General features: G+C 44.3%; 2 protein-coding genes and 2 non-coding genes across 5 annotated transcripts in view; 3 read left to right on the top strand and 1 right to left on the bottom strand.

Annotated features, from left to right (window-relative positions):
- The first annotated feature begins 4,869 nt into the window (after positions 1 to 4,869).
- On the top strand, positions 4,870 to 4,941 carry trnaa-cgc (transfer RNA alanine (anticodon CGC)). The gene has a single exon. It is a non-coding gene; the product is annotated as a tRNA-Ala (tRNA).
- A 485-nt stretch (positions 4,942 to 5,426) lies between these two features.
- On the top strand, positions 5,427 to 5,498 carry trnaa-cgc (transfer RNA alanine (anticodon CGC)). The gene has a single exon. It is a non-coding gene; the product is annotated as a tRNA-Ala (tRNA).
- A 6,937-nt stretch (positions 5,499 to 12,435) lies between these two features.
- Positions 12,436 to 19,949, top strand: krt15 (keratin 15). The gene is made up of 7 exons (XM_063200695.1): positions 12,436 to 13,113; positions 14,183 to 14,265; positions 15,432 to 15,588; positions 16,040 to 16,201; positions 16,998 to 17,123; positions 17,697 to 17,917; positions 19,632 to 19,949. Exons 1-7 carry the CDS (start codon positions 12,571 to 12,573, stop codon positions 19,777 to 19,779), a joined length of 1,440 nt encoding a protein of 479 aa, XP_063056765.1. The 5' UTR covers positions 12,436 to 12,570; the 3' UTR covers positions 19,780 to 19,949.
- Positions 19,750 to 27,500, bottom strand: part of krt98 (keratin 98) — a 19,782-nt gene continuing 12,031 nt past the window's right edge. For both annotated transcript variants that reach the window (XM_063200716.1, XM_063200707.1), the window contains exons 5-7: positions 26,628 to 26,789; positions 25,657 to 25,782; positions 19,750 to 22,820 (exon numbers count right to left, since the gene is read on the bottom strand). In XM_063200716.1, coding sequence (XP_063056786.1) covers positions 22,599 to 22,820; positions 25,657 to 25,782; positions 26,628 to 26,789 — 510 coding nt within the window. In that variant the 3' untranslated portion in view covers positions 19,750 to 22,598. The remainder of the gene's footprint in view (positions 22,821 to 25,656; positions 25,783 to 26,627; positions 26,790 to 27,500) is intronic.

Genomic DNA, 27,500 nt, shown 5'->3' with positions numbered 1-27,500 from the left:
TCTTGTTATTTGTATGCTTTTGCAACACCATATCGTAACAATCATGCTAATAAAGCACAATTTGATTTTTTATCTAAATTCGGAACTCCAATGAATTTCAATGACAGAGTAAGCTCAGACCATCTCCCACCCTCCATGGAGACGGATTCCTTTCGCGACTATTTAACGGAGTCAATAGTCAGCTTTCGCCCAGGCTAATGCTGCCCTACAAAGGCAAAGTAGAGTAGCTAGATATTTTGTCAAAATTGAGTTTTTAGTGAAAACGGTCGTCGTTACACCTGTTTTATCTTGTAACAAAGCCTTACAGTCCAAATATGTCACATTTTAGAGATATTGCTATGGCAAATTTGCAGTGACGACAATAACCTAAGACCAAAATTTTGAAGGCCTTTTTCTCAGTTTCACTGTTGGTGTAGTTAGTGCACTTTGCCTTTGTAGGCAGGATGTGTTCAGGACATGTCATGACGATTGATATATATAGCATAGCAATAAAATTGTTTGTGTTCTTTAACCCTATTCAGACTGGGCTTTTTTGGTATTCCTGGGCCTGGGGGGGTGGCTCTTTTGACCCCCCCCTCATAACTCGTGAACGGAATACAGTATGACTACAAAACTTGGGGGAGATGATCTACATATGGACATCTATGAATGACATAAATTTTGTGTAATTATCTATTATTATGACGTCATTATGACATCATTATGTAATTATGTCCAAAATCTCGCCATAATGGATTTTCCAACAAATTTAGGTTATGCACTTAAATTTTAATGATTTTATGCTTCAAACCACTTAAATGCTCACAAAGTTGTCTGAGGCTAATGGAAATAACAAAAAAATATGAAAATATATGGCGTCATAGATATGGTTAAGTGATTTTTGGTCAGACATACCTGTCAGAAAACCGTTGCCATGGCAACAGAAAAAATGATAAACCTAATCTTTCGGTACCTAACTGTAGCCAACTAAATGTTAGGAAAAGTCACAAAGTTTCGTAGTCATAGCTTAAGTCGTTAAGGAATTATACGGCATCAAAGTTGGTGCGGGCACTTTTAGCCCCCCCCCAGTCTGGATAGGGTTAATGGGCAGGGACACCGCTAAACATTGCGGGCATTGTGAGTGAAATAGCAGAAATAATTCTGTTGCCCACTTTAGCCACTTCATAGAACCCATATACCAGATCTACATTCAATAGCCAACCCTTCATTTCTTTCAACATCCATTCAATTCCAGTCAAGGATGCTCAGGCAATGTATTATCTGCATAGTAGCAATGTATGAATAATCACTGGATGGACTTTTTATACAGAATTTTGTTACAGCCCCTGGAGTAAATTCTGGTTAGATGCCTTGCTCAAGGGAACTTCAGCCATGGAGGGAGAGCGTGATTGGTAAGGGTGGTGTTTGAAGCTGCAATCCTGTGATTTATTGCTCAACTCTCTAGCCATTGCACCACAGCTGCTGAATGCTCATGTTATCTGCATCCTCCATATAAGCAGGTTTCAACTGCACAGAGAACTGCTCCCATACACTACTATAAGCAGGTCAATAAAGAGCTGCATGCAGGATTCACATAATCCAGATAGCCTACTGTTCTGGGGGTCGTTTCTCGACAGTGCCTTTGCTAACGACTTTAGCCATTTTGTTCGTTCTTAAGACCAACGTTGTAACCAAGGTCTTGAGTTGGTCTTAAGTTGTTCTTAAGTTGTTCTTAAGTTATTCTTAAGTTGGTCTTGCGTCTAAAGACCAACTGAAGACCAACTTAAGACCAACTTAAGACCAACTCAAGAGCAACTTACGACCAACTCAAGACCGACTTAAGACGGTTAGCAAAGGCAAGAATCGAGAAACGGACTCCTGGACCGTTAGTGTGGAAATAAATCTTCAGCGAGTGCTACTGCTGGAGGACATTGGCAAACAAGACTAACATTTGGACGAGAATTTGAAATAGTGTTAGGCTATCCTTTTTTAATCAATGTGTAGCGAATAGCAGTGTGTAACATGGGTATGACACCATGCCGATGGCAACGATAGACCTAATGTAAATGGACTGCATTTACATAGCACCTTTCCACTCCTTCGAGCTCTCAAAGCGCTTTACATCGTATACCTCACATTCACACACTGGTTTCAGTGGTACCGCCCTGCCACCAAGAGCAACTTGGGGTTACATCTAAGTATCTTGCTCAAGGACACATCAATGGGGTGGAACCCGCAACCTTCTAGTTGCCAAATGGCATCTCTACCACCTGAGCTACTGCCCCATGTACACTTACATTAATATAGTATGTTGTTATAACTACGCCGTAACTCCCTTTGCAATGTCATTTTCTTTGTCTGATTGGCAAATGAGGTGGGTATGAACTATGAACTTTCAGTGAATGTTTGACTGGCAAGATATCAAGCGCTTGAAATTGCAAGCACAAAGCCAAACTGTAAATGTGGTTAACGTTAAGTCTGTTAAGGACTATATCAGTTTAGCATCTTTTCATATCCATTAGGCTAAAAATGAATGTCAAAGTCAATGTAAATCGGTCTATGGCTCTATGGGCTTGGAGAACATATGATTTGTATTGTGCACAAGGTCTGATTTTAATTTTAAGACTTCTCAGGAACGTGCAAAGCTGAACAAGCACACTGCGTGACTCAGAACAGACATTCAGCAATCGTGTGCTAGCAAGCTATTGCGCATCTGGCATCTGGTGTGTGTGTGTGTGTGTGTGTGTGTGTGCGAGCGCGCGTGTGTGTGTGTGCGCGCGCTAATGTGTGTACATATGTGCATTCATGCATCCGTTCAGGTGTGTGTGCATTTCTGTGTGCGTGTATGTGTTTGTGTGTGTGTGTGTGTGCGCGCGTGTGCGTGCGTGCGTGCGTGCGTGCGTGCGTGTGTGTGTGTGTGTGTGTGTATGTGTGTTTGCACGTTCGTGTTGGGTATTTGTGGTTTGTGGAAACTCTACCCTGGCATAGCGCCTGCTTGGTGTCTTGCAGAAACACAACTCAAGTCTTGGGCAAGATCAGACTCACTTTTTTGGATTAGCATCAACCTTCATAACATCTAAAATGTAACAAATTATAGTGCTGCCTGCATTTCTGGCAACCAAAGGTATCAAGCTCTCACACCTACAGTAAAGTGCTGTATGATTTGCATGTTGTTTTGTGGTAACACTTTATAATAATGTCTGCTTAGTAAAGACTTAATAAATCATTTACTAATGATGAACAAAACATTAACAACTGTTTTTAATCATTAACTAAGTTTTATTAATGCTTTATAAAATATCTACAAATAATATATACAAGATTTTACATACCTTATAACAGAGTATTTTATTCATTTACAAGCAATTTGTAAATGTTTGATAAATATAAGATGTTAACACAACATTTACTAGTCATTTACAAACATTTGTTAACATTTGTTAATGTTTTGTTCATCAATAGTTAATTATTTATTAAGCCTTGCTTTTTTGCATCCATTATTATAAAGTGTTACCTGTTTTGTTTATGGTGGTGGGAAACAGATGCAGGTCTCGTGATCAAGGGCGTTGTAATTGGGGGTGTAAATCACAGCCTCCATGATGATACGATTCAATATCGATATCTTATTATTCGGTGCGATGCATTTCGATTCGATTATTTTCAATACTTAAGAAAGCCCCACGATACGATACAATGTGACTCGATTCGATTTTTTTCTAATAACTTTTCCTCTTCAATTATGTTATGGAGCTAGGGCATTGGGCAGGGGCCAGCGATTCGACTATTTTCGATACTTAAGAATTCCCTACACGATACGATGCGATTCAATTCAATCGTCAGATTATATTGCAATACATCGATACATTTCGATTGTTACTTACACCCCTAGTTGTAATAGGGTGGTAAAGTGGGACAACGTATGTTGTGGGGGCTACATGGAGTCAGGTATAGGCATGGGCAGTCATGGGTGAGCGGTTAGGGCGTCAGACTTGCATCCCAGAGGTTGCCGGTTCGACTCCCGACCCGCCAGGTTGATGGGGGGAGAAATCAACCAGTGCTCTCCCCCATCCTCCTCCATGACTGAGGTACCCTGAGCATGGTACCGTCCCACCGCACTGCTCCCCATGGGGCGCCACTGAGGGCTGCCCCCTTGCACGGGTGAGGCATAAATGCAATTTCGTTGTGTGCAGTGTGCAGTATTCACTTGTGTGCTGTGGAGTGCTGTGTCACAATGACAAGTTGGAGTTTCCCAATGGGCTTTCACTTTCACTATATAGTACGTATGTATGTAGATACGTATATGGGGGGTTGCATTGCAGCTGGTACACTGATGGACAAAAATTCGCTGTGACGCCATTGTTCACAGTCACAAGTTTCTAACCTGGGTGAGTGAAGATTTTCACTTCTTCAGGTCCCGGTAATCAAAAGAGTTAACAAAACTGAAGGAAAAAGTATCCTCTGTCCAGGTGCTTCGGTTAATTTTAAATGTCAAAATAAATGTCTATTATGGGTCATGCTTTTTCAGCATTCATCAGTCTGTGTCAAACACGCGCGCGCACACACACACACACACACACACACACACACACACACACACACAAATATCGAAGCCCTGAAATCGCTTACCTCACGTCTTGTTACAGTTACCCTTTATTGTACCGACCCTGTCACATTATTAAGTAGCCTAGTACATCTGAACTAAGTATGTAACAACATACAGCGTTAAGTATGTACAGTGTTTGTACAGGGCACACCCAAATACAGGGCATCGTACTCCAACAAGCACTTAGCTTCAGTGAGGAACCTGAGGCCTGTGTATCCGACGGCCTGTTGCACGAAAGACAGACTTCCCACGTGTCGATAAACTGTTTGATTTTACCAGAAGATAGAGGGGATGTAGCTCAGTGGTAGAGCGCATGCTTCGCATGTATGAGGCCCTGGGTTCAATCCCAGGCATATCCATGGCAGCTTTTGAGAACCGAGGAGGCCAAAGGTGAGGTATCAACAAAAATACTGAATCAAACCAAGATAAAGCAAAACACACCCACTCAATGCAAAATCGTGTGCTCAAGTTGGGTCTCCTAAGGGGGGGTTGTCCCCTACTTTTTCTACTCTTCTTCTACTCTAAGTGTTTGCGCAAGACGTGCGCTACCGCCATCTACAGCGCTAAGGGGACTTCATTGATTCTCAACCTCAGGACTCCGAAGGTCTCCTAACCGAAGGTCTCCTAAAGGGGCGTTCACCCGACATAAAGTGGATACCGGAAAAGAAACAAAATGAGGCTTCTTGTAAAATCCACCTTCTTTGGTATCACTCTGGAAAAGCTGTCGAAAGATGGGCCATGCGAAGCTCATCCCCTCTGAGAAAAATCGCCCAATTTCAGCTGCCCTGCATCCCACACTGATGTCTTGCAGGACTGGATAACGTTCTAGAGCTAGTTTTGAGGAGGGGATGTAGCTCAGAGGTAAAGCGTGTGCTTCGCATGTATGAGGTCCTGGGTTCAATCCCCAGCATCTCCAAGGACAGTTTTAACCCCTCAATATAGAACCTCTGTCATAATGTAATTATCACCAAAATGGTAATGACCAAGTCTTAATCGGTTACCTTAAGACTCCTTCCATTGTCATGGCAATGTTGTTATGATGTAGTGGAGTGTTTTCAGCAGAGTGAATAGGCCCTTCAAGGGCCATTGACAGCTTTGCCTGGGTCCAGGACAAAGCCACCTGAAAGGGCCCCCCTTCATATAGATATAATGTAACTGGGATTTCGATTTTGGGCCCCCCATCTCCCTGGGCCCGGGACAATGTACCCATTTGTTACCCTACCCTGTCAGCTGCCCTGGGCTCGTCGACGGGCTCCTCTGTAGTAAGAGGCTACCTCGTCGAAACCTGGAAAGCATTACAGCTGTTCTAACACTAAAACCGGGAACGTTCTTGTGCAGTTTGGGGAAGTTTGTTATCCCCATGAGTGTCTGCCTTTGTTTGCTATTTTTGTTGGGTTTCTTGTTTGTTGAGTTGCTTTTTGGAACATTTCCTTTTTAAGATTCAATGTAAATTATAAAAGAAACCACTAAATACTCATAGTTATCTCCAAAAAATGTATCGTAAAAAAAGTTAATTCATTCTGGTCATTTTCCCCCTTTTGCCACTACAGTAAATGCATTTGAAAATGCACAAGAGGTTGGTGCCACGCCTCATGACAAAGTGTGCAACATATTCATATGGTATGATATTTTCAGGCTTTTTTTCCCATGCCCATTACTGTAGGTCTGAATGGGTGAAATTGCATCTCAACACAAGAACCAAAAACCTTACAATGAATGGTAAACCCAGTTGCTTAGAACTTTGCTCGTTTGACATGCAAGCCTGTGCATTCTGAAACATTGGCCTTCAGCTATGCACAACACAGTGTACTTTCAGGATAAAAAAAGGGACCAGCGTTGCATAATATTTAAAGTGACTGGCAAAACATTTTACAACAGAAAAGATTACCATTGGGAAAAAAAATCTCCTAGCTCCTAGTGCCTGTTTTTTCCTTTTACACCAAAGAGACAAAGCAGGGGTTTGTTCTGTACTTTTTTTTTTTTTTAAAGCTGGCTCGCTTTCAACTCTTGAGAGAGCTTGTGCCCGGGTGTTTTGAATTCGCAAGTTTATGGTTGCTGATTTACTTCCAGCTAAGGGGGGGTTGGGGAGGGAGGGTTGCTGTTGTCCTAGCAACATAATATAAGCTGAATCGAACTGCCAATCATACGCTGGTTGACTTTAGAAGGCTCTTGTAAGTCACCTGCATTCTCATAGTCAGGCGAGTGTCAATATTGAGATGCTGATAGAAAGATTTGTGTGCCTGCAGGGAGCCGTGGAAGCAGCAGTGGTGGTGGTGGTGTTGGAAAGTGTCAATGTTTGGAATGATTGACTATTTACCAAAACCACCCAGGGCCTGTTCCAAGCTTGTCTTTTTGAGTGTGTGTGTGTGTGTGTGTGTGTGTGTGTGTGTGTGTGTGTGTGTGTGTGCGCGCGTGCGCGTGCGTGTGTGTGTGTGTGTGTGTGTGTGTGTGTGTGTGTGTGTGTTTGTGTATTGTGTTTGCCTGCAGTTATAGCATACTGTACTGACTGTCTGTGGATGCTGATGTGCTTCTGGTTGCACGTATAAAGAATTCGAAGAGTTCAAATGTGCACCGAGGGTGTGTTTTTTTGCCTTGCAAGTTCTGTCATTGCATTTTAATTGCAAACATGTGTTTGTCTATTCAACCATTTCCAAAAGGTAATCAGCAGCAGGGGGGAAAAGATGCTTACACTGACACGATTGTGCAAACTCAGAACCATGCACATACATGCACGCATGGACGCACGCATGGACGCAAGCATGCATGCACGCACGCACACACACATGCACGCACACACACTCAAGCATTTGCACACACACATGGAAATGTGTGCACTGCACACACAATATCAGACACCAAAGCCATGATGATACACATGCACAACCACGCACCCATGCATGCACGCACACGCACACACACACACACGTGCACACACACACACACACACGTGCACACACACACACACACACACACACACAGGCGCACACACACACTCACACCCACACACCTGTTTACGCCTCTTTTCCATCTCTCCATCTCAGCGGCACTGTCACTGCTGTGCATCGTTTCACCTGCCAGGTATCTTGCCCCAGAGGGCAGGGCGGGGAATGATGTAAGCCACTTACTATTTCAGCCCCCCCAACTCCCCCCCCTTTCCTTCCATTTTATTTCTCCTCCCGACATCACACCCTATCTACACAGTACATTTTATATTACTAGGGCTGCGTACCGAATTTCGGTCCGGTCCTGGCACCGACCGAAAAGCCACATAGTATCGAATATCAAAACAAAAAAACAAAAAAACGGTGCCTTATTTCGATACCTTTTGTGCGTTTCAACAGTCCCTGCTGTGTCAATAGTAAATCTGTGAACCAATAGCCATGTAGTCAGGTGAAATTGTCATTTGTGATTGGCTTCAAAGGACCTGGGTGGGCGGGACGAGCACGAGACATTTCATTCATTCAAAAAGTACTAGCGTTTGTTTACTCGAACAGCTGACAGTCGGTGAGGATATGTTGTAGGCTAACTTAGTTGTAGCTAGTTGCAGTTAGTTGTAGTTGCAGTTGTAGCTAGTTGCAGCTCTAATAGACTTGCTGAGATCTAAAGTGTGGTTAAACTTTGCTCGTGTGACTGGACGCAAATAGAGCCAGATGCTCCATTTGTGATAAAGCTGTCCCTGCGAAAGACGGCAACACGACTTGGCGAAACATTAACGCACCAAATCAAGGCTAAGAGCCGAAAGCTGCGCTGAAATTTACAAGCCATGGACGAATGGACATTAAAAATATTATTGTTTGAAATGAATTTGTATTTGTTAGTAAGTGTTTCTTGAACTCTATATAAGAGTAGGCCTATATGCGCCCGTTTTGTCCAACGAAGACGTGTGTGTTTGTGCAGTCATGATAATAGTGGTACCGTCGCGCCAATCTTCCTCTGATGCTGTAGTTTTAAACTGAGTGTGCACTCTCCTCTCCACTTGCGCAGGGCTACTGTAGTTTTGATAAGAATCAATGTGTGGGCGATCGCTAAGGGGTTTATAAAGTGCGGAGATTTGAAACTTGTTCCCGCGGAGGGCAACGGCGCTAAAAGACCCACTCGACATCCCTTCCATGCGATGCGTTAAGACAGCGTTAAGATAGCGTCTCCCAGACATCCCAAGTTCCAAAAACTTATTACAGGGAGCTGCTTATCAACCCCGGACACCCCGACCAACACATTTGCAAATTAGTGTTACATTGTTTGTCAATGCCCTCTCTGTCGTCCAGTCTGTATATAACTGCCTGCTTTTTTACCCAGGACTTTTGCAGGGCGCCCTACGAAGTGCACGTAATCTATTTCAAGTAGGCTACCCCACGCATGACGCACGAGTCATTATATTTCTCTTTCCCTCATTGGCAATTGAAAAAACGCGAACTTGCATAGTCTAAAATCAGGAATGCTTTATCTGACTCACGGGCATCGGAGAGCCACTATCAAATATCAGGGAGACTTTATTGGACTTTCATTGGGATGTCTGGTCTTCCCAATCTGGAGGTTATGTATGAGTCAAGCGGTCAGCATGGCCGTAGTTACATTTGAGGCTACCGAGGTCCGGACCTCGCCTATCGTGAGAGGTTTTCTTTTATTATTATTATTATTTTAACGGCAAATATGACCAACTGAAACACACAAAAAACATCTATAAACCTTTGTGAAGCGTCCTTTGCAAACTGTGTTGTTAACATCCATGTGCTATGTGTTCTAGTTTTGCCTTTGTGTTCTGTTTTTGAGAGTAAACAAGATTGATTAATATCGCAAGTGGTGCGACTCGTGGGAGAGAACGCAACTCAGCCGACATCGCAAGTGTTTGGTCGCGTTCATGACAGAGCATTGCGCAAAGCAAAATTACCATGCTTTCTGGTTGGAAAAATGCATTGAAATGGCAAAGTGTGCGTGTGCAGCCTGCGCAGTAATGTGCCGTCACGAACGCGCCCATTAAGCACGCGCTTGGTGAGATCTCCGCTATCAGAAAGCCCGCGCTTGATGAGATCTCCGCTGACAGAAAGCCAACCGTTGTATAGCCTACATAAAGCTCATGCGTAACAAGTAGGCTAGGCTATGGTGTCTTAAAAAGCCATTTGAGTCATTATTTTAAGAAGGCCGGCTGCTGCATCAGCTGCTGCATAAAGGTAAAAGCAGGATATCCGTGAAAGGTAATTGATTGTAAATTGGAAAGCATGTGATAAACACTGACAGAGGAGGTCACCGGAACATCTTCAGGTGTGGATATTTTCCTGCTAATTTGGACAAGTGCCAAGACTATCGACGTTGCCACGTCTTCGTCAGAGTCAATCGCAGTAAATATCCACACCTGAAGAGGCTCCCGTGAGTGACTACTGTGTCTGCATAGCCGTGACGCATCAGATGGCTCAGGAGCGCGGAGGATAGGCTACTTTTCTTTCTCGTTGAAAGACTTTTGTCCTCTGCGCTTGTGAAGAACTATAACAAGTAAATAAAAACAAAACGTTTGATGCGACTCTAGGGAGAAAAACGTTTACTCCAAAATAGGTGGTTTGCACTACAGAGCTATCCCTGTATCTTTGGAGGAAAACAGCTGAAGTGTAATTTCATTGGGAGAAAAATATGAATGGCTGAGCAACTTGCCATCTGAGGATGTAGCTTATTGTGCAACTTCAGGGTCAAGCTTTAGTTTCCTTACAAAGGGCTTTACTGACTGGGAGGATGCTGTTTATAATAAAAGAGGCATGATACCAAAGCATAGCCATTCAAAGGGAATAGGCTGAGTTGGCTGAAAACTACAGCATTTATTATTATACATGTCTACATATTTACTATTTCACATTAGGCCTATACATTCATAGAGGAGGGCCCTATATATAGGCCTGTGTAGCCTATATTTATTTATTTTATGAATTATTTTTTAATTTATATTTTTTTATTAATAATAAAAATTCGGCGCGCGCTTTGCGCGCGCATCATGGACCTCGGCTACTTCACATGGCTGGCTACGGCCATGGCGGTCAGGTGAAGGAGAGCGTAGCTACGTGAATTCAAAAGCAAATAATACGCATACGCTGAGAGAGAGAGAGAGAGAGAGAGGAGAAGAGAGAAGAGAGAGAGAGAGAGAGAGAGAGAGAGAGAGAGAGAGAGAGAGAGAGAGAGAGCAACCTGCACCTGGAAGTGTATGTGTCTAATGCTCTTTTGCTCTATGATGTTGAGATTACTAAATAATTTACATGGCTGATTTGGGTTTTGGTGGAAAATTAGTAACAACGTGATTATTTGCTGCAATAGGCCATCTAGTAATAATTTGTGAAATAACAATAGCCCTAGGTTTGCCTAGAGCAGGGGTGTCAAACTCAAATTGACAGAGGGCCAAAATCAAAATATGGAACAAAGTCGGAGGCTGAGCTCAAGATTTATTTTTAATAAATTGGCTAATTTCGAGCTGGCACACACTTAATACTCATAGTTTAATTTTACACACGCTGGCACATATTGTATTGCATAGGAGTATGAGCTGTGTCATTGGCCTGGGCCCGCTCATACCTCTGAGAAACACCAAATTTCATGTTCAAGTCTTGGTACACTGTACATTGATGATGTTTGAGGGCCAACTGTAATACATATTTGAAATGATCTCGCGGGCCAAATAAAATGACTCCGCGGGCCAGATTTGGCCCCTGGGCCTGAGTTTGATACCCCTGGCCTAGAGATTATGACAATACACAGCAATTGAAGTAGGCTACTCATTGATTGCTGAGCTAACTGTCATCCAACTGTACTCCTGCCTACTTACTCAACACCTAGGCTACTTAGAAATCATCTTCTATATTTCATTTGAACTGAAGATATATATTGAGTAATCTGTAATAACATAATAAGATGACTGAAATGCACTCACCGTATGCACAATACTACTTGTGAAAATTTAGAATTTGGTGATCTTATGGGTTCTTCATAATGAGATTAACTTCAAAACAACAGGTATCGAAAAACGGTATCGAAAAGCACCGGTATCGAAACCAAAGTATCGAAATTGGCACCGTATCGAAAAAAACAAAACGATACCCAGCCCTAATTGCGTTACACTTAGCTGATGTTCTCATCCAAAGCAATTTACGGTACAAATATTACAAAGGGTATTGGTTACAGTCCCTGGAGCACTGTGTGGCGATAGGTGCCTTGCTCAGGGGCACTTCAGCCATGGAGGGTGAAGGGAATGGTAAGGGTGAGGATTGAACTTACAACCTGCAATCCTGTAATCTACAGTCCAAGTCCCTAACCATTGCACAGTGGCTTTGTAGTGTTAATTCAACAAGTCGCCGTTAACACTCTTCCAGTTGCCTTTTAAAAAAGTTATATAAACATGGGAAAATTGTACGGTGTGCTCACTGCACACAAAACCCCTTCTTCCCTCCACCACTCCTCTCCCTCTCCGTCTCCACCTCTCTCCCTCCTTACCTCACATCCAATCCACTCACTACATAAATGCAACACCCCTTGGAATACGCCATTACACTCCACTCCACTCCTCCCTCCCTCCTTCCTTCCTCCTCCCTCTCTCCCTCCCTCCATCACACCCAATAGACTTTAACTGTACTATGTGCACAACAGCCCCTCTTGCTTCTCACCCCCCCTTCCCTCTCTCTCTTCAAACCACCATTCCTCCCTCCACCCCTCCTCTCGCTGCACACACACAACACCCCTACTTGTCTCCTCCACTCCCCTCCTCTCCTCCAAACCTTGCCTCCCTCCATCCCCTTCTCCCACATCTCCCCCTGCACCTCCCTCTCCTCCTCCTCTCCTCCTCTCCTCCTCCTGGAGCTCAACAGTATAAAGCACCTGGCCCTCACTCCTCTTCTCGCTACTCCAGTGTCTCCTCTCCTCTCCTGCAGTCGGGTCTTGAGGCAGGCAGACAGGCACAGACACACGTGCACACTCTCTCCTCTCCGCTCCTCTTACTTCTCTCCTCTCCACCAGAGGCCATGAGCTCCTACAGCAGCCGCAGCTACGTCTCCTCGGGAGGCTCCATGCGCGGAGGTCCCCTCACCTCCTCCCGCGTCTCCATGGTGTCCAGCTCCATGGGAGGCGGAGGCGGTGGCGGCTTCGGAGGCGGCTACGGAGGCGGCTACGGAGGCGGCATGAGCATGGGCATGGGCGGTGGTCGCATCTCGTCCATGCGTGCCGGCAGCGTGTACGGCGGCGCCGGTGGTTCCGGAGTCCGCATCTCCACAGCCTCCTATGGTTCCGGTGGCGGCGGTGGTGGTGGCGGAGGATTCGCGTTCGGGCTCGGTTCTGCAGCCGGAGGCGGTGGTGGCGGTGGCGGCATGGACGTGCAGGTGAACGAGAAGGCCACCATGCAGAACCTGAACGACCGTCTGGCCACCTACCTGGACAAGGTGAAGTCACTGGAGAAGGCCAACGCAGACCTGGAACTGAAGATCCGGCAGTTCCTGGAGAGCAAGTCGGGGCCCGCCTCCCACGACTTCTCCGCATTCGAGCTCACCATCAGCGACCTGCAGGGCAAGGTACTGGACCCTACCACATTATATCATGTACATAGTGGCCAGCCATGAAACTTGCAAGGTGTTTCTAGCTTAGACCTTGCAAGTACTGTAGCAATCATGGTGAAGTCAAGAAAATATGGTAAAGAACCAATCATTGTTTCTTGACACTGTTTTGGACTTCCTTACATGTCCATTCTATTGTGGAATGTTCATATTCAATATGCAAGGTGAGGGTGCATGTCATATTATATGCAATACTGTTATAATACACAAGTACACAAAAATGCATGGCATAGCTGCATACCTCTAGATGTATGTAGTGTAGTCAGACTGTGTAGTAGAAGATGTGAAGTACACTATGCACAAGAAACACTGTGGGACAATGGTTTAAGTTATGCAATCCCACTGTAACTAAAGGTTTGTTGATTTGAGTCTGTACCTCTGCCTTGTGTGCCTAGATGTCCTTGAGCACCAATCCCCATACCACTCCCCATGTGCTTCATGGCTTTTCAAACTTTGAGTAGTTACATGCGTTGCATTCTTACTTGGCTTCCCTTTTCTTTGAACTTTACAGTAGGAGTCGCTTTTTTTCTTATTCATGTGCATACCATACTAACTTCCATGACAAGATGGGCCTTGCAAGGAGCAATCAAGGCGCAGTCAAGAAAACACACAACAAAATCAATGGCCTCTACTGCAAAAACTAAAGAATGCACAGAGGCACAGGTGCTGTGAAAGTGATAATAGTGAAAGCCCATTGGGAAACTCCAACTGGAACACACAATAAAAGATCACTGGAAGGAAAATATAGGTCCTGTTCAATGCTCCCAGACAAAGTCTAATGGCACACTCTTCAATGCTCCCAGACAAAGTTTAATGGCACACTCTTCAATGCTCCCAGACAAAGTTGAATGCCACACTACATCGAACAGTGTTGCGGACCAATATTTTCCTTTCTACTGCATATGCACCAACATGCCTTCCACGCCTCATGCACACACCTCTATGTACTGTAAATGCAGTGAGGACATATCATAGTATTAAAACACTGACATCTGCTGACAAAACATCCTTATTGCAACCTCTGCAGATCCAGGACGCCACCCGCATGAATGGAGGCATCTATCTGTCCATAGACAACGCAAAGCTGGCAGCAGACGACTTCAGAACCAAGTAAGTTCTCCAGCTACAATGCATAAAGTTCTCCAACCATGGGCTGATGCAAAATGTGACAACTTCTGCATATGGAGCATGGCACATGTGCAATAGTCTTTTGATGTTATGTGTCCCGTCTTAAACGAGTCTTGCTCAGGGATGCAAAATGAATTTCAGTGCAAACTGACAATAAAGTACTGTCATATCCTATTGTAAATTGACGAAGTGTCAAGTAACGGCAATTCAAACATTTAATGCAAAACACTTAGGGCCATGCCCTGGCTCAAATGGTAGGGCACTGCACTGTCACGCCAGGGACCTGGGTTTGATTAGAGGTCATTTTCCAATCCTCTCCCACTCGCCTCCTGTTGCATCTCCTATCTACTGTAATAATAAAGGCATAAAAACCCCTATAAAGTTCCCCAGATAATGCATGGGATAATGCAAAGTTCTCCAACCATGGGCTGATGCAAAATGTGATAACTTAACTAAGTGTCAAATAAGGACAATTCAAATGTTTCATTGTAATGCAAATGATGCAAAAAATGCTTCAGAGGCACGCAGGAACACGCCCAATTTTGGACCATCACACTTGCACACTAACAAACTAGCACACTATCACACACACACACGCACGCACGCACGCACGCACGCACGCACGCACGCACGCACGCACGCACGCACGCACGCACGCACGCACGCACACACACACACACACACACACACACACACACACACACACACACACACACACACACACACACACACACACACAAGCAATGCAAATGCCCATAAATTCCTCTATTTTAAAAGCTTCGTAGACCAAGCCAATCGCATTGTAATGACCAAACTCAATTGAGGCCAATTAGACAATAATGACCATCATTAGTTGAAAGTACACATCCATCGGTGCTGGTTTCACTGCAAACCCCTCTACTCTCTAGCTCTCTGATCAAGCCGCTCCACGTGGGAGACATCCAAATAGTTTAGACATTTTAATGGAGCGCCTTCATAAGCAGGACCGGATTAAGATGGCTGGGGCCCCTAGGCTACAAGTTGGTGGGCCCCCCCCACAAAAGGCAAATGTTGTGACAAAATGACATAGCCACAATTCTCAACCCATGTGCTCCATGTTCTTCCTCTCTGCTGTTCTCCTGTGCACCCGTCCCTTACCTATCTCACAGGTTTGAGAACGAGCTTGCCATGCGCCAGTCGGTGGAGGCGGACATCGCAGGGCTGAAGAGGCTCCTGGACGAGCTGACCATGACCAGATCAGACCTGGAGATGCAGATCGAGGGCCTGAGAGAGGAGCTCATCTTCCTCAAGAAGAACCATGAGGAGGTAGGATGACCAATCAGGAAAGGTAGTGGTGCGCACATCCAAGATGCAGGTGCAGGACAAAAAATGAAATACTATGGAAATAAAGGTGGAATGTCCGCACACTGGGATTGCATGTTCAAATACCACCTTAACCTATCCTTACACCTTAATCCATGGTTGAAGAGCCCTTGGACAAGACGCTTAACCCTACAACTGCTCCAGGGCCTGTAGCCAATGCCCTGTAAAATAAGTGTAAGTCGCTTGGGGTAATAGCGTCAGATAAGTGTAATGTAATGTAATGTAATGAGGAGGATGTCTCCTTACTGTCTCTGCGTATTTGACATACACAATCGAAGACAAGCTTTGGAAACTGCTGTTAGATCTAACTGTGCTAAAATCATACATCATCCATGAAGACCCACGAGGAGGATGTCTGCTTACTGTCTCTGTTTGTTTCCTCTGTCGTCCTCAGGAGCTCTTGGCCATGCGTGCCCAGATGACCGGACAGGTCCACGTGGAGGTGGACGCGGCGCCACAGGAGGACCTGAACCGAGTGCTGACCGAGATCCGAGAGCAGTACGAGGGGGTCGCCGCCAAGAACCAGCGCGAACTGGAGTCCTGGTTCCAGACCAAGGTACGTAAGCCAGTTACATGGTGCTATTCACATTCAGACATGCCGCTATTCAGACATGGATGTCTGTTGTCTGAATACTGGCACGTTTCCTACCGAAATCTGCCATTTCTGTGGTTTGTGCTACGTTGCTCAGGTTTTTTCAGTCAGGAGTCCTGGTTCCAGACCAAGATACGTAAGCCATCTAAAGACTTTTAGTTCTAATCAGAACAAACAGAATTTCCCCAAATAATACAATCCAAACAAAGTATTTGTTAATACATTGTAAAACATTAGCAAGCCAGTTCAACTTCAAAAAGGTAAGTTGCCCTGCTGCCTTAAGTTTGTAAGTTAACTCAACTCAAGGCTTAACTCAACTCAAGGCTTCCTCAATGCCATACAAAGTGACAGGCTAATGTGAGGAGTTATGATACACGTAGCCTCATAATGCAGGCCGTACCATGAGTGACACGATGTAATAGTCATTGAAAAGTTAACTACCACAGTACTACACCATTATGACATAACACAAGGCCTTTAGTAATGCACTAATAACAGCTAATGGCTAACGGCTTATGGAGCCGCGTCTTAACGGGTTTTAAGACAGACAAATGATGTTGCATTTCCTTGACTCATTTTGGCTCATGCATGCTATAGGCCTACTATAATTGACACATCACACTCTACACTCCGTACAAAGAGCTTTTGAAAAGTATAGTAAATATGAATGCTGTTGATGCATGGATCATTTTCTCTGTTTTTTCAACTTTTTACTTTAATTAATTGCATTAATTATGTTTTTATTGACCTCCATGCACAGTCAGAGACCCTGACCAAGGAAGTGGCGGCCAGCACAGAGTCCCTGCAGTCGACTAAGTCGGAGAGCACTGAAATCAGACGTACGCTCCAGGGCCTGGAGATCGAACTGCAGTCTCAACTCAGCATGGTACGGTGAAAGACACGTAGGCTCGAGTCTGCAGCTCAACTGGAGTGCATTTCTTGAAACCATAGTTGCTAACCGTGTTAGCTACCTTTGCAGTGTAATTTCCCATTGCTAACTACCCAAGTTGCGAACTGGCTAACAACTACGCTTTCGAGAAATGCACCTCTGGTGAGGGCTGACTTATTTTTAAATAATATTTTTACAATAGTACATATTCAAAGTCGTGTTGTCCTTGTCTTGGAATATTCTTATGGTTTCTTTGTACTGGAGTAAAATATCCCACGTAGTACATTTTGCAGTGCTAATATTCAACGCTTAGAGGGTACTGATGTAGAGTAGAGTAAAATAAAGCTACTCTATAATATGACTCTAATGATGATCTTTTTTATACGTTTTTTTCGGAAACATTCAAACTCTATACACAAATCTATTGCTATTGCTAATGCTACTGTTTTTGCTATCGCTAATGCTACTGCTATTGCAATTGCTAAATCTCCGATATCATTAAATAATCATTTATCCATATTTATTTATTCGAATTCGTGTATCATTCATTTCACCCCTCTCCCTCAACAGAAAGCGTCTCTGGAGGGCACGGTGGCGGACACGGAGGGGCGCTACTCCATGCAGCTGTCGGGGCTGCAGGGTCAGGTGACCAGCATGGAGGAGCAGCTGGTGCAGCTGAGGGCTAACATTGAGGAGCAGGGACACGAGTACAAGATGCTGCTCGACATCAAGACACGGCTGGAGATGGAGATCGGCGAGTACAGGAGGCTGCTGGACGGAGAGGCTAGCGGGTAGGTTATACCTGTATTCAATTGTTTCTTTATTAATTTGTATTGATTTAGATTTTTTTATTTTAAAATGTAGGCTATATTTATTTATGGAGTTATGTGGCTGGGTCTCAATTAGAGAGAGTGATCAAGGCTAGCCAGTGGGAGGCTAGGCTAGTAGGGTTGTGTGGTTGAGTTGTCATCAAGACACGCCTGGTGATGCAGAGTACAGGAGAGGTTAGCAGGTGGGGGGGAGCGTGTCTATGTTCCCACAGCCCATTGGTCCCACATCACTAAGATTTTTTACATTATTTTTAGGCCTATTGGTTCTCTAAGTTTACTTGGAAATGTGGGAACATGGAGTTGTAGAGCATAAGGCTTATATTTGAATAATTTCTTAAAACTGTGGGAACATGGAGCAGCAGGAATAAGCTGGGACCATTTGGGCTGTGGGAATAATGGGCCGTGGGACCAATGGCCTGTGGGAACATAGAGCTGACCCCAGGTGGGGATGGATAGAAATGTGAAGAAGGGGGTGGTTTTTGGTGGTGGGTTACAGGGCTGTTGGGTGTTGGGAGGTATGGGGTTAATAGTTGTAGTGGAGGCCGGTGCCAAACCGAAAAACGTACGTATGTACTGTAGAAGGAGCAAGAATTTGCCCACTGCTTGCAAAAGACTTAATTCATTGAGGACAGCAATGTTTTGATCATAGATCTTCTTCAAGCAGCTGCCTGAAGAAGATCTATGATCGAAACGTTCCAATCCTTGATAAAGAAAGCTTTTCCAAGCAGGGTTAACTGTTAGACATCAAGACACGGAGATGGAGATAGCAGCATACGGGAGACTGCTGGATGCGGAGAGGATAGCAGGTGGGGATGGATCATGCAGGGCTGGACTGGTAATCTGGCATACGGGGCATATTCCCGGTGGACTGACAGTCCTGAGGGGCCGATGTTGTTGTCACCCCCACCCCCCTTCGAGATTGGCCCACAATTTATATGGGACCGCCCATTAGTGCAGAGAGTGGACTCAGCCCATCGTGATATAGTACAGTGGTGATGGTGATGCGTGGCTGTAAGGGCTGGTCTACGCCAAAAATGTTCGTCCCAGTCCAGCCTTGTGATTGATAGAAACAGGAGAGGAAGGGAGTTGGTGGGTAGTGGGTGTGAGAGGTGTGGCAGGTGTGGGTTAGGGAGTTGAGTTGACTGCTAGACATGAACTGGACTGTGGGATGGAGAGCCGAAGGAGGTGTGGTAGCTGTAACAGGCTGGAAAGCATTGCTGAATAAATTCGCTGTGCTGCCCTTAATTTCGGCAATTGCCACGATTACTCTCCAGCAGCATTAAGACTGTCAGATTTTATTTGTGTGTGTGTGTGTGTGTGTGTGTGTGTGTGTGTGTGTGTGTGTGTGTGTGTGTGTGTGTGTGTGTGTGTGTGTGTGTGTGTGTGTGTGTGTGTGTGTGTCTGTTTGTGAAAGTGTGTGTGAATGCAATGTGCTTTGAGTGAATTAAGGCTATGTAGTTGTGATATTGTGCTATTTCAAATATATAATAAATACATTTTGATTGATTGAAGTTGGATGAGCAGAACATCTGGCCATACAGTTTTCTTCTGTGAGAGACAACTGTAGGCTACTTCCACCCTGTTTGGGGATGTAAATTACCTACATAGTGTTCCTTACAAAATGTCTTTCCCTTTACTCTTGACCTGACATTGATTTGAATTTGTCCTTCCCCAGTTCCCTCAGCTCCATGTCCAGTGGCATCTCCAGTAGCATCTCCTCGGGCGTGTCCTCCACCATGGTGAAGGTGAAGACCATCGTGGAGGAGGTGGTGGACGGGGAGGTGGTCTCCTCCAAGTCCTCTTCCTCCAGCCTGGTGGAGTAAAACATTCCAGAACATTCTGGAATGTTCTACAGTATTCCGCCACCCTGCATTCTCTGAGACTCCACGCAATTAATCACCAAAGAAGGCATGAGAAACATCCAACTATCTACAGTATGCCCAAGGTCTGTCATCACCTGTAACCAGAGAGTGAATAAACAGGACTACTCATACACTTTCTACTGTGTCTTATTTTGTGTATTTGTTGTTTTCTTTGAAGGCCTGTATGCCATGCCTTAGTAAGATAGAGCCTGACATAATCAAAAATATTCTGATTCAGATGAAGGTCTGTATGTACTTCAGTATCAGTTCGTCACCTCAGCTTTTGTGTGGGGGGCAATACTTAGGAAACATGTCATGGTGAAAGGATCAGAATTGATATTTCTGTAAGTTAAGTCATACCCCAATAGTGAAACCCTATTCAAAAATATCAAACGAATCCATGTCAAATGTGCACTCTTTTCAGATGTAAGCACGCAGTACTATGGTTTTCAGAGTAAAATAACATGGAAAGCATGTATGCTTGTTTTGGATATACTGTACGGTATAGTAAATGAAAAACACCCAGTGCCAGACACAGAGAAATCTCCCTGCCTCTTAAGAGACATCTGTGGTGTATTAGTTACGGCACAGGCACAGGCCAAAGGGATGGGCAGGACACCTAACCCCTCACTTGTTACCCCGGGAAATTGCTTTCTGGCAGGTACGAGGGTAATGTACTGTATTGAACGTGAAGATCCCACATCCCAGGAAAAGGTGCAGGACAAAGGCTGACTGTAATTTCCAGAGTGAGGAGTCAGCACACTTAAAGTCCTTTAAATTGTTTTTTAATGTCTCTCATGTTGGATCGAACCATGAGGTAAAAAAAAAAATGGATTTTAAGTTCTCAGACTCACTCCAAAAATGACGAGTACTGTAGGTAATCAACTGCTACTTAGAAGCTGTTTCCACGTAGCAGGATATTTTTATATCTGGATATTTTTTTCTCCTGGTTGCATTGGTTTTGGCATTCCGTTTCCACATAGTAGATTTTTAAAATCCAGATATAAAAAAATCCTGCTTTAAAAATATCCTATTTAGGGGGCTAAAACGCATTTGTTACAATGGAGTATTTATATTTATCCCCATGTTGCGTTTCCACCTAACCAGGACAAAAAAATACCCACCTATACAAATATCCTGCTACGTGGAAACCGCACCTTAGTCTGTGTTTCTTCCCATTGCTGAAATGAGCTCCCCATCAAACTGAGCTGCCAAACCATTACAACACACAGCAGTAGCCTACACTATCATCCCTAGGGGTTAGGGTTTGGGTTTATGCTATGCTAAGAGCCTACTGGTACTGTAGGTCATCTTGACAAAGCAGCCAAACAGAACAATGACAGAAAATGCAGATTCTGTATCATTTGTAGATTTCTTCAAGGGATCTGTAGAAGAGAAGAAATCACCATCATATTCGCCAGTTTCAAACCATGGCTCATCAGCCAAACGATCAAAAAACCCACAAAAAACCCTCAAAGACTGAACAAAACACAAACAAAAACATAGACATTTTTAAGGTGTAATGGCAGCGTGACTTTATTGCACGAATTGCAAACTGTTGACATTTCAGTCGTCGTCATCGCTCTGCACATCAATGTCCACAGTCTTGCTGGACTCCACCACTTTCCCATCCACTATGGTCTCAATCACCGTGATGGTCTTGGTCACAACTGAGGAGGAGAGATGATGAGGATGGTCAAGGTGATTGCAGCTAATGTGGCAAAACTTTACAGCAGTTGGTCTCAACCTTTTTTTGAACAAACGCCCCCTGGACCTCACCCTAAGCCTACCAATGGCCCCTTGACCTCATCATAAGACTGCCCATAAGTCCCTTAGAAAATGTAATGGACTAATGCCCCCAATGACAACTAAGCACTGCCCCCTCTAAACATTATCTATGTCAACACCCACCACCCCAGGCTCCCCAGCGCCCCCTGGGGAACACTACTTTACAGCCTTAAATTGCTACTACTACTACGACGACTAGGCTACTACTATTAGTCATTTCCAACAATTACATACTGTACATACTGCATACAGTTAATATTAAAAGCAGACGCATATATTTGACTGTAATTCTTGTAATATGTGTGTGCTTACCGCAGAAATGACATGGCAAAGGCTATGTAAGGAAGGCATAATGTGTATTACATATTCAAAATAAAATAAAATGACTTACTTTGAGTTTCACTGGGAAGAAGAAAATGGGGAGAAATGAAGCAAGCAACAGGTTAGTAACAGGTTACATCATAGACAAAAATTGAATGTTTTAGAACAGGTACGTCAAAGACAATCTTTGTCGAATTTATACTAATGAACAAATGGTTCATCACATAAAAACTTGGATACTATGAGGCAAATGTCATGGACAGTGGAAAATGTACACATGGTGCACATGGGAAATGTCGCTGTGAAAGTCTATACAATCTACTGACAAGTACTACTTGTACTACCACTAGTACTCAGATGGTGGTGCACAGAGACACAGCGGCCTGGAGTATAGTTGTACTTCGAACACAATTTCGTTGCTTTCTTTCGACAATGGCAATAAAACTCTTGAATCTACACTGTAAAGCATTGCAAGCCATTTAAACATATAAAAGTACACAAGTTCCCCTACTGCCTTACGTTTGTAAGTTAACTTAACTCAAGACTTAACTCAACTCGCAGATTTCTCAAGTTGAGTTAACTTAAGGCAGCAGGGCAACTTAGGATTTTATGTTTAACTGGCTGCAATGTTTTACATTTTACTAGGTAGACAGCTTTGTAAAAAAAGTCTCTCACGGTTCCTCTCCGTCCAGCAGTCTGCGGTACTCGGCGATCTCCAGCTCCAGGCGGGTCTTGATGTCGAGCAGCTGGTCATACTGCACCTTGACGCTGGCGATGTTGGCGTGCAGCTGGCCGAGCTGGTCCTCCAGGCTGGTCACCGTGCCCTGCAGGTTGGCCAGCTGGGCTGAGTAGCGCGCCTGCGTCTCAGCCAGAGAGACTTCCAGAGACGTTTTCTGTTGGGCAAATAAGTGACTTGAAGATTTTATTTGATCTTTTTCGACTCTATTGATAGGACAGTATGAGAGGTGGACAGGAAGCGAATGGGTAGAGAGATGGGGAGGGGTCGGCAAATGACCCGGGCCGGGAATCGAACCCGGGTCGGACGCAAGGCAGACGAGTGCCCTACCGGTTGCCCACTACGCCCCCGAGCAGCTAAGTGTTTTATTGGAGAGAAATGGTTAGTACTCAGTAGAATTCCGGAACAATGGAATTCGATTTGAATCTCAACCAGCGGGCTGGTTAAATTAATAATCCATTTACAACACAATATGTGCAGTATGGGTTTATTTTATGGGTACATGGGTTTATGTAGTTATTTTTAGATTGGTTTGGTCTTTTTTGACAGGCTTTATTTATTCTGTATGAGGCCCATGTTCCAGAATTGTTTTCTGCTGATAGAAAACAATACAATTGATCAGAAACAATAACCAGTTGTGAGCCTGGCTAACAATGCAGGCTGACAATGCAGTTGGGTGATGAAAGGCAAATGGTGGTCAGGGTTGCCAGATGCTTCTGATGATTTCCAGCCCAAAAAATGCTCAAAACCCGCCTAGAAGCACAAAATCCCGCCCAATTGTATTGATTTCTATGGCAAAAAATGGGCGTTTATTCTGCCAAATGCCATTTTTACCCGCACAGACCATCCTAAGCAGTCCAATTGGGCGGGAAACAGCCCAATCTGGCAACACTGATGGTGGTGGAGACAGTAGCAATGTCAAGTTTACTTTTTCAAGGTGTTTTGCCCTTCATAACAGTGTCTCTGTGCAGATGAGCCCACTGTCGGGCCCTTTCACTCATTGCTGACAAGACTCAACTACATCATAACAACATGGCTATGACATTACAGAGAGCCATAAGTGACAGATTAGGACTAAGTCATTACAATTTCGCTGACAGTTGGTAACACTTTTATAGTGACAGGGTATAACATGGGCTCTGTGAGAAGGGATCAAAAAAGATATGGCCTGAGTGGAAGAAAGATGTGGAGTGAAACCCAGATCCCCGAATAAAAGGCATCTTGGTCAATGTGTAATGTTAACAACCAGTTCATAATTAAATGTCACATACTTATGCTGAAATTTCCAAACATATTTGCCGCTTTGGGGACAAATTTACCACAGCGATTTCAAAAACATTACAAGTAGCGTTAACAGCCTTTACGTAATGAAATGTCAGCTAGTAAATGGCGTGTAACTCGGCACCATCCACCGCTTTAATCTCCATAAGGTCAGCAGCTTCCATTACTTTCAAAATGTTTCGGCAGGGAGTCGTAAAAAAGTGTTTTAAACAGTGCAGGACCGGGACCGTTAACCGGTCTGGGCATTTATGGCATGGGCCAGCCCCTCACCCCCAACACAATCCTGCAGTTATGATGGGCTCAGTCCCCTGCGGTGGTGTAGTCTATGTAGAACGCAGGTATACGCAGTATACCCACTTCTAAATTTCAGGGATTTCAGTATACCCACTTAAAATTGATTGATCCATTATTTAGAATAGTGCAAATATATACAGTATACCCACTTCAAAATATTCTCTAATATACCCACTTCAAAAAAGTAGACTACACCTAGGTCCCCTGTATATGAAGGATGTACTGATGGGCCGTCCCATCTAAATTGTGGGGAAAATTTGAAACAAACAAGCAAAAAAAGCAACAGTATCGGCCCCTGAGGACTGTCGACCCACCGGGAAAATGCCCTGTATGCCAGATTACCAGTCCAGCTCTGGCTTTAAACACAGTGGCTCTGGCTTTAAATAGAGTGGAACATAGTAGACGCTCTGAGTCTGACGCACAATGTTTTGGGCCATGCCCCGTACTAGTAGTCTAACACACAGACCGGCTCTTGTTTCCTAGTTCTGCCTTGAGGGTTTCTGTGTGGCAAACAACAAGCCTCCTAAGTTTTCCTGCATCTTGTCCAAGACACAATAAGGCTAAGCTGCCATCTTGATCAGTTCCATGCTGTTTTTCCATGCCCATTTCCACCGCCATTTTTCCTTTTTTTTTTCTCATTCTGGCTCTACTCGGTCTGCTTTGCCCCAACATGCAAATTGCATTGCTTTTTTTAAAATATCCTTGTCTCCAACTGTGCCCTGAAAGTTTTAAATGATGTGCAGCGTGGTTTGAATGAGTCACACACTACTCTGCACCGATGACTCATGTCTTCATCGCCAGAAACATCGCCATTTCACACTGAAGAAGGGTGTAAGCCCGAAACGTCTGTGATGTGACGCGATTAAAAAATAAAAAAGAAATCTGATGAGTGCTTCTTTATTCACTTATTTTTGAGATCTGAGTTCATTCATTGACGAAGTTAAGCACCCAGTGTAAAGTATTAGACGACAAAAGGTGCTTCCTGATCCTTCATGTCTTCATTGGCCATGGATGAACATGCTGTATGCCAAGCAGAACGTGCAAGCTAGTCTCAATGATCCACATTAGTGCTTTAAGCCAATTTGGCTAGTACATCTTAAATTTTACTAGCCAAACATACTGTATACCATTAGTCAAAGTAGAAAATGGGAGAGAGAGAGAGAGAGAGAGAGAGAGAGAGAGAGAGAGAGAGAGAGAGAGAGAGAGAGAGAGAGAGAGAGAGAGAGAGAGAGAGAGAGGGAGAGAGAGAGAGAGAGAGAGAGGGAGAGAGAGACCAAAAGAGACTGAGAGGGCATGTGGGGAGACAGAGAGAGAGAGAGAGAGAGAGAGAGAGAGAGAGAGAGAGAGAGAGAGATAGAGAGACTCAGGGAGACTAAGGGAGACTGCGGGAGTCTGAGAGATGGCATGGGAGGCCTCACCATGCTGAGGTGGGACTGCAGTTCAATCTGCATCCTCTGGAGGGTAGTCTTGAGCTCCTTCATCTCGGTGCGACTGAGCATCAGGCCTTCGTTCTGGGTCACCACCTCCTGCTCCACCGTGGTGATCTGGGAGCGAGGAGAAACAGTAAACTTACAGTTAAATACAGTTACAGTGGAACAGTGCACTTAGACAGGGTTACAGTACAGTACAATTACAGTGGAGTTACACTCGGATCAACTTCTAGACATTTGCGGCAGGAGTGGCTTGGTCTGTACCATTTTGGTGACAATAAGGTTATAGCAGAGGCTCTGTGCTAAGGGGTTAACCTCTTATAGCAGATGGGCCTATTCTATCCTTACTTAAAACACTCTATTACATCATGAAAACATTGCTATGGCAATGCAGAGAGTCTTATGTAACCGATTAAGACCTGGTCATTACCATTTTGGTGACAATAAGGTTATAACAGAGGCTCTACGCTAAGGGGTTAAAGCACAGATTTTGCAGGGGTTATAGTCTTTTGTCTTTGCACATGGCACACACAATCGATGGTAGCTAGCCTAGGAAATCCCATGCTGCTTTGCACAATCGTTCCGATCTGAAAGACATCATGGAATCTATCCTTTAGCGAGGGTACCAGATCTTGGGCTCGAATCAGAGAGGGGAAGGGGAAGGTGATGACTGTAGTTTGCTTGAATAGATACATTTGACACGATATGCTATGGGATACATTGGTGGCGCCCAATAAACAGCCATGGGCAATTACAAGCCACACCGCTCCGATGAGAAATTGCATAGGTAGCCCCCCCCCGCCGCCTAGTTTTGTGTCTTTAGTTGTATTGCTGTGTGAGCAAAGCAGATAATATTCCTAACAACTGTAATTTATACTGTTGATATGGCTAGATAAACTTGAAACTTGAAGTGAACTTGAACTTGGTAGCAGCCAGGCAGAGTGGAGAAGGCTCTTCACCTTGGTCTGGTACCAGGCCTCGAGATCGCGGCGGTTCTTGGCGGCCACGGCTTCGTACTGCTCCCGGATCTCCGCCAGCACGCGGTTGAGGTCCTCCTGCGGAGCCGCGTCCACCTCCACGCTCACCTGGCCTCCCACGTGAGCCCTCGCCGCCAGCAACTCCTACAGGGGAGAAAGGTCAAAGGTCACACAACATAACACGTGTTAAGACAAGTCAAGTCAAGTCAAAGTTTAATTATGAAGCACTTTAAAATGCAACAGCTGACCAAAGTGCTGGACAGGCAGATAAAAGGACATGAACAAATGATGTACGACAAGCTGGAGCGGCCGTGAAATGATGTTCAAGTGGTTGCAGTCTTAGAATCACAAGGTAGCAGGTTCAAATCCCTTATCAGCTATGGTTGAAGTGCCCTAGATCTCACCTCACCTCACATTGCTCCAGGAACTAGTATCTCATACATGACGATCTGTAAGTTATTTTGGTTAACTCTAAACTGTAGATTTTTATTTAGAAGTAGAGTAGTGTTAGGCGTATAAAGGGTACTACACATTCAATCCGGGACTAAAACATACACAGTACGATGGGACATCAGACATCATGTAAGTTCAGGTTATGCAGCATATTTATCAAAAGCAACCCTAAATAAAAAAATATTTGTATACTGTATCAGAATCACATGAGGTGGCTACATGTTGTTGTTATTGAAAAAAATATTTAAAAATGAAAAAGAAAAAGCCCAAATCCAACTAGTGCAGAATCAGGTGCATCGTCCTATAGTAGACCAGTTAGTCAGTGAAATTACTTGTTGAAATTACTTGAAGGAAAGTGTGGCAGGTTTTGTGTTTTACTTCTACTTGTACGTTGGGCACTTC

This window comes from Engraulis encrasicolus, chromosome 1 (assembly GCF_034702125.1).
Source record: "Engraulis encrasicolus isolate BLACKSEA-1 chromosome 1, IST_EnEncr_1.0, whole genome shotgun sequence".
NCBI lineage: Eukaryota > Metazoa > Chordata > Actinopteri > Clupeiformes > Engraulidae > Engraulis > Engraulis encrasicolus.
This window is presented reverse-complemented; position numbering and strand designations above follow the sequence as displayed.

What these genes read in the sequence shown, in the direction of transcription:
- krt15 (XM_063200695.1), top strand. Translation starts at nt 12,571, where the DNA reads ATGAGCTCCTACAGCAGCCGCAGCTACGTCTCCTCGGGAGGCTCCATG. An exon ending in TCAGCGACCTGCAGGGCAAG is followed by an intron (nt 13,114 to 14,182) that starts GTACTGGACCCT and finishes CAACCTCTGCAG; the next exon opens with ATCCAGGACGCCACCCGCAT. An exon ending in CTGGACGGAGAGGCTAGCGG is followed by an intron (nt 17,918 to 19,631) that starts GTAGGTTATACC and finishes GTCCTTCCCCAG; the next exon opens with TTCCCTCAGCTCCATGTCCA.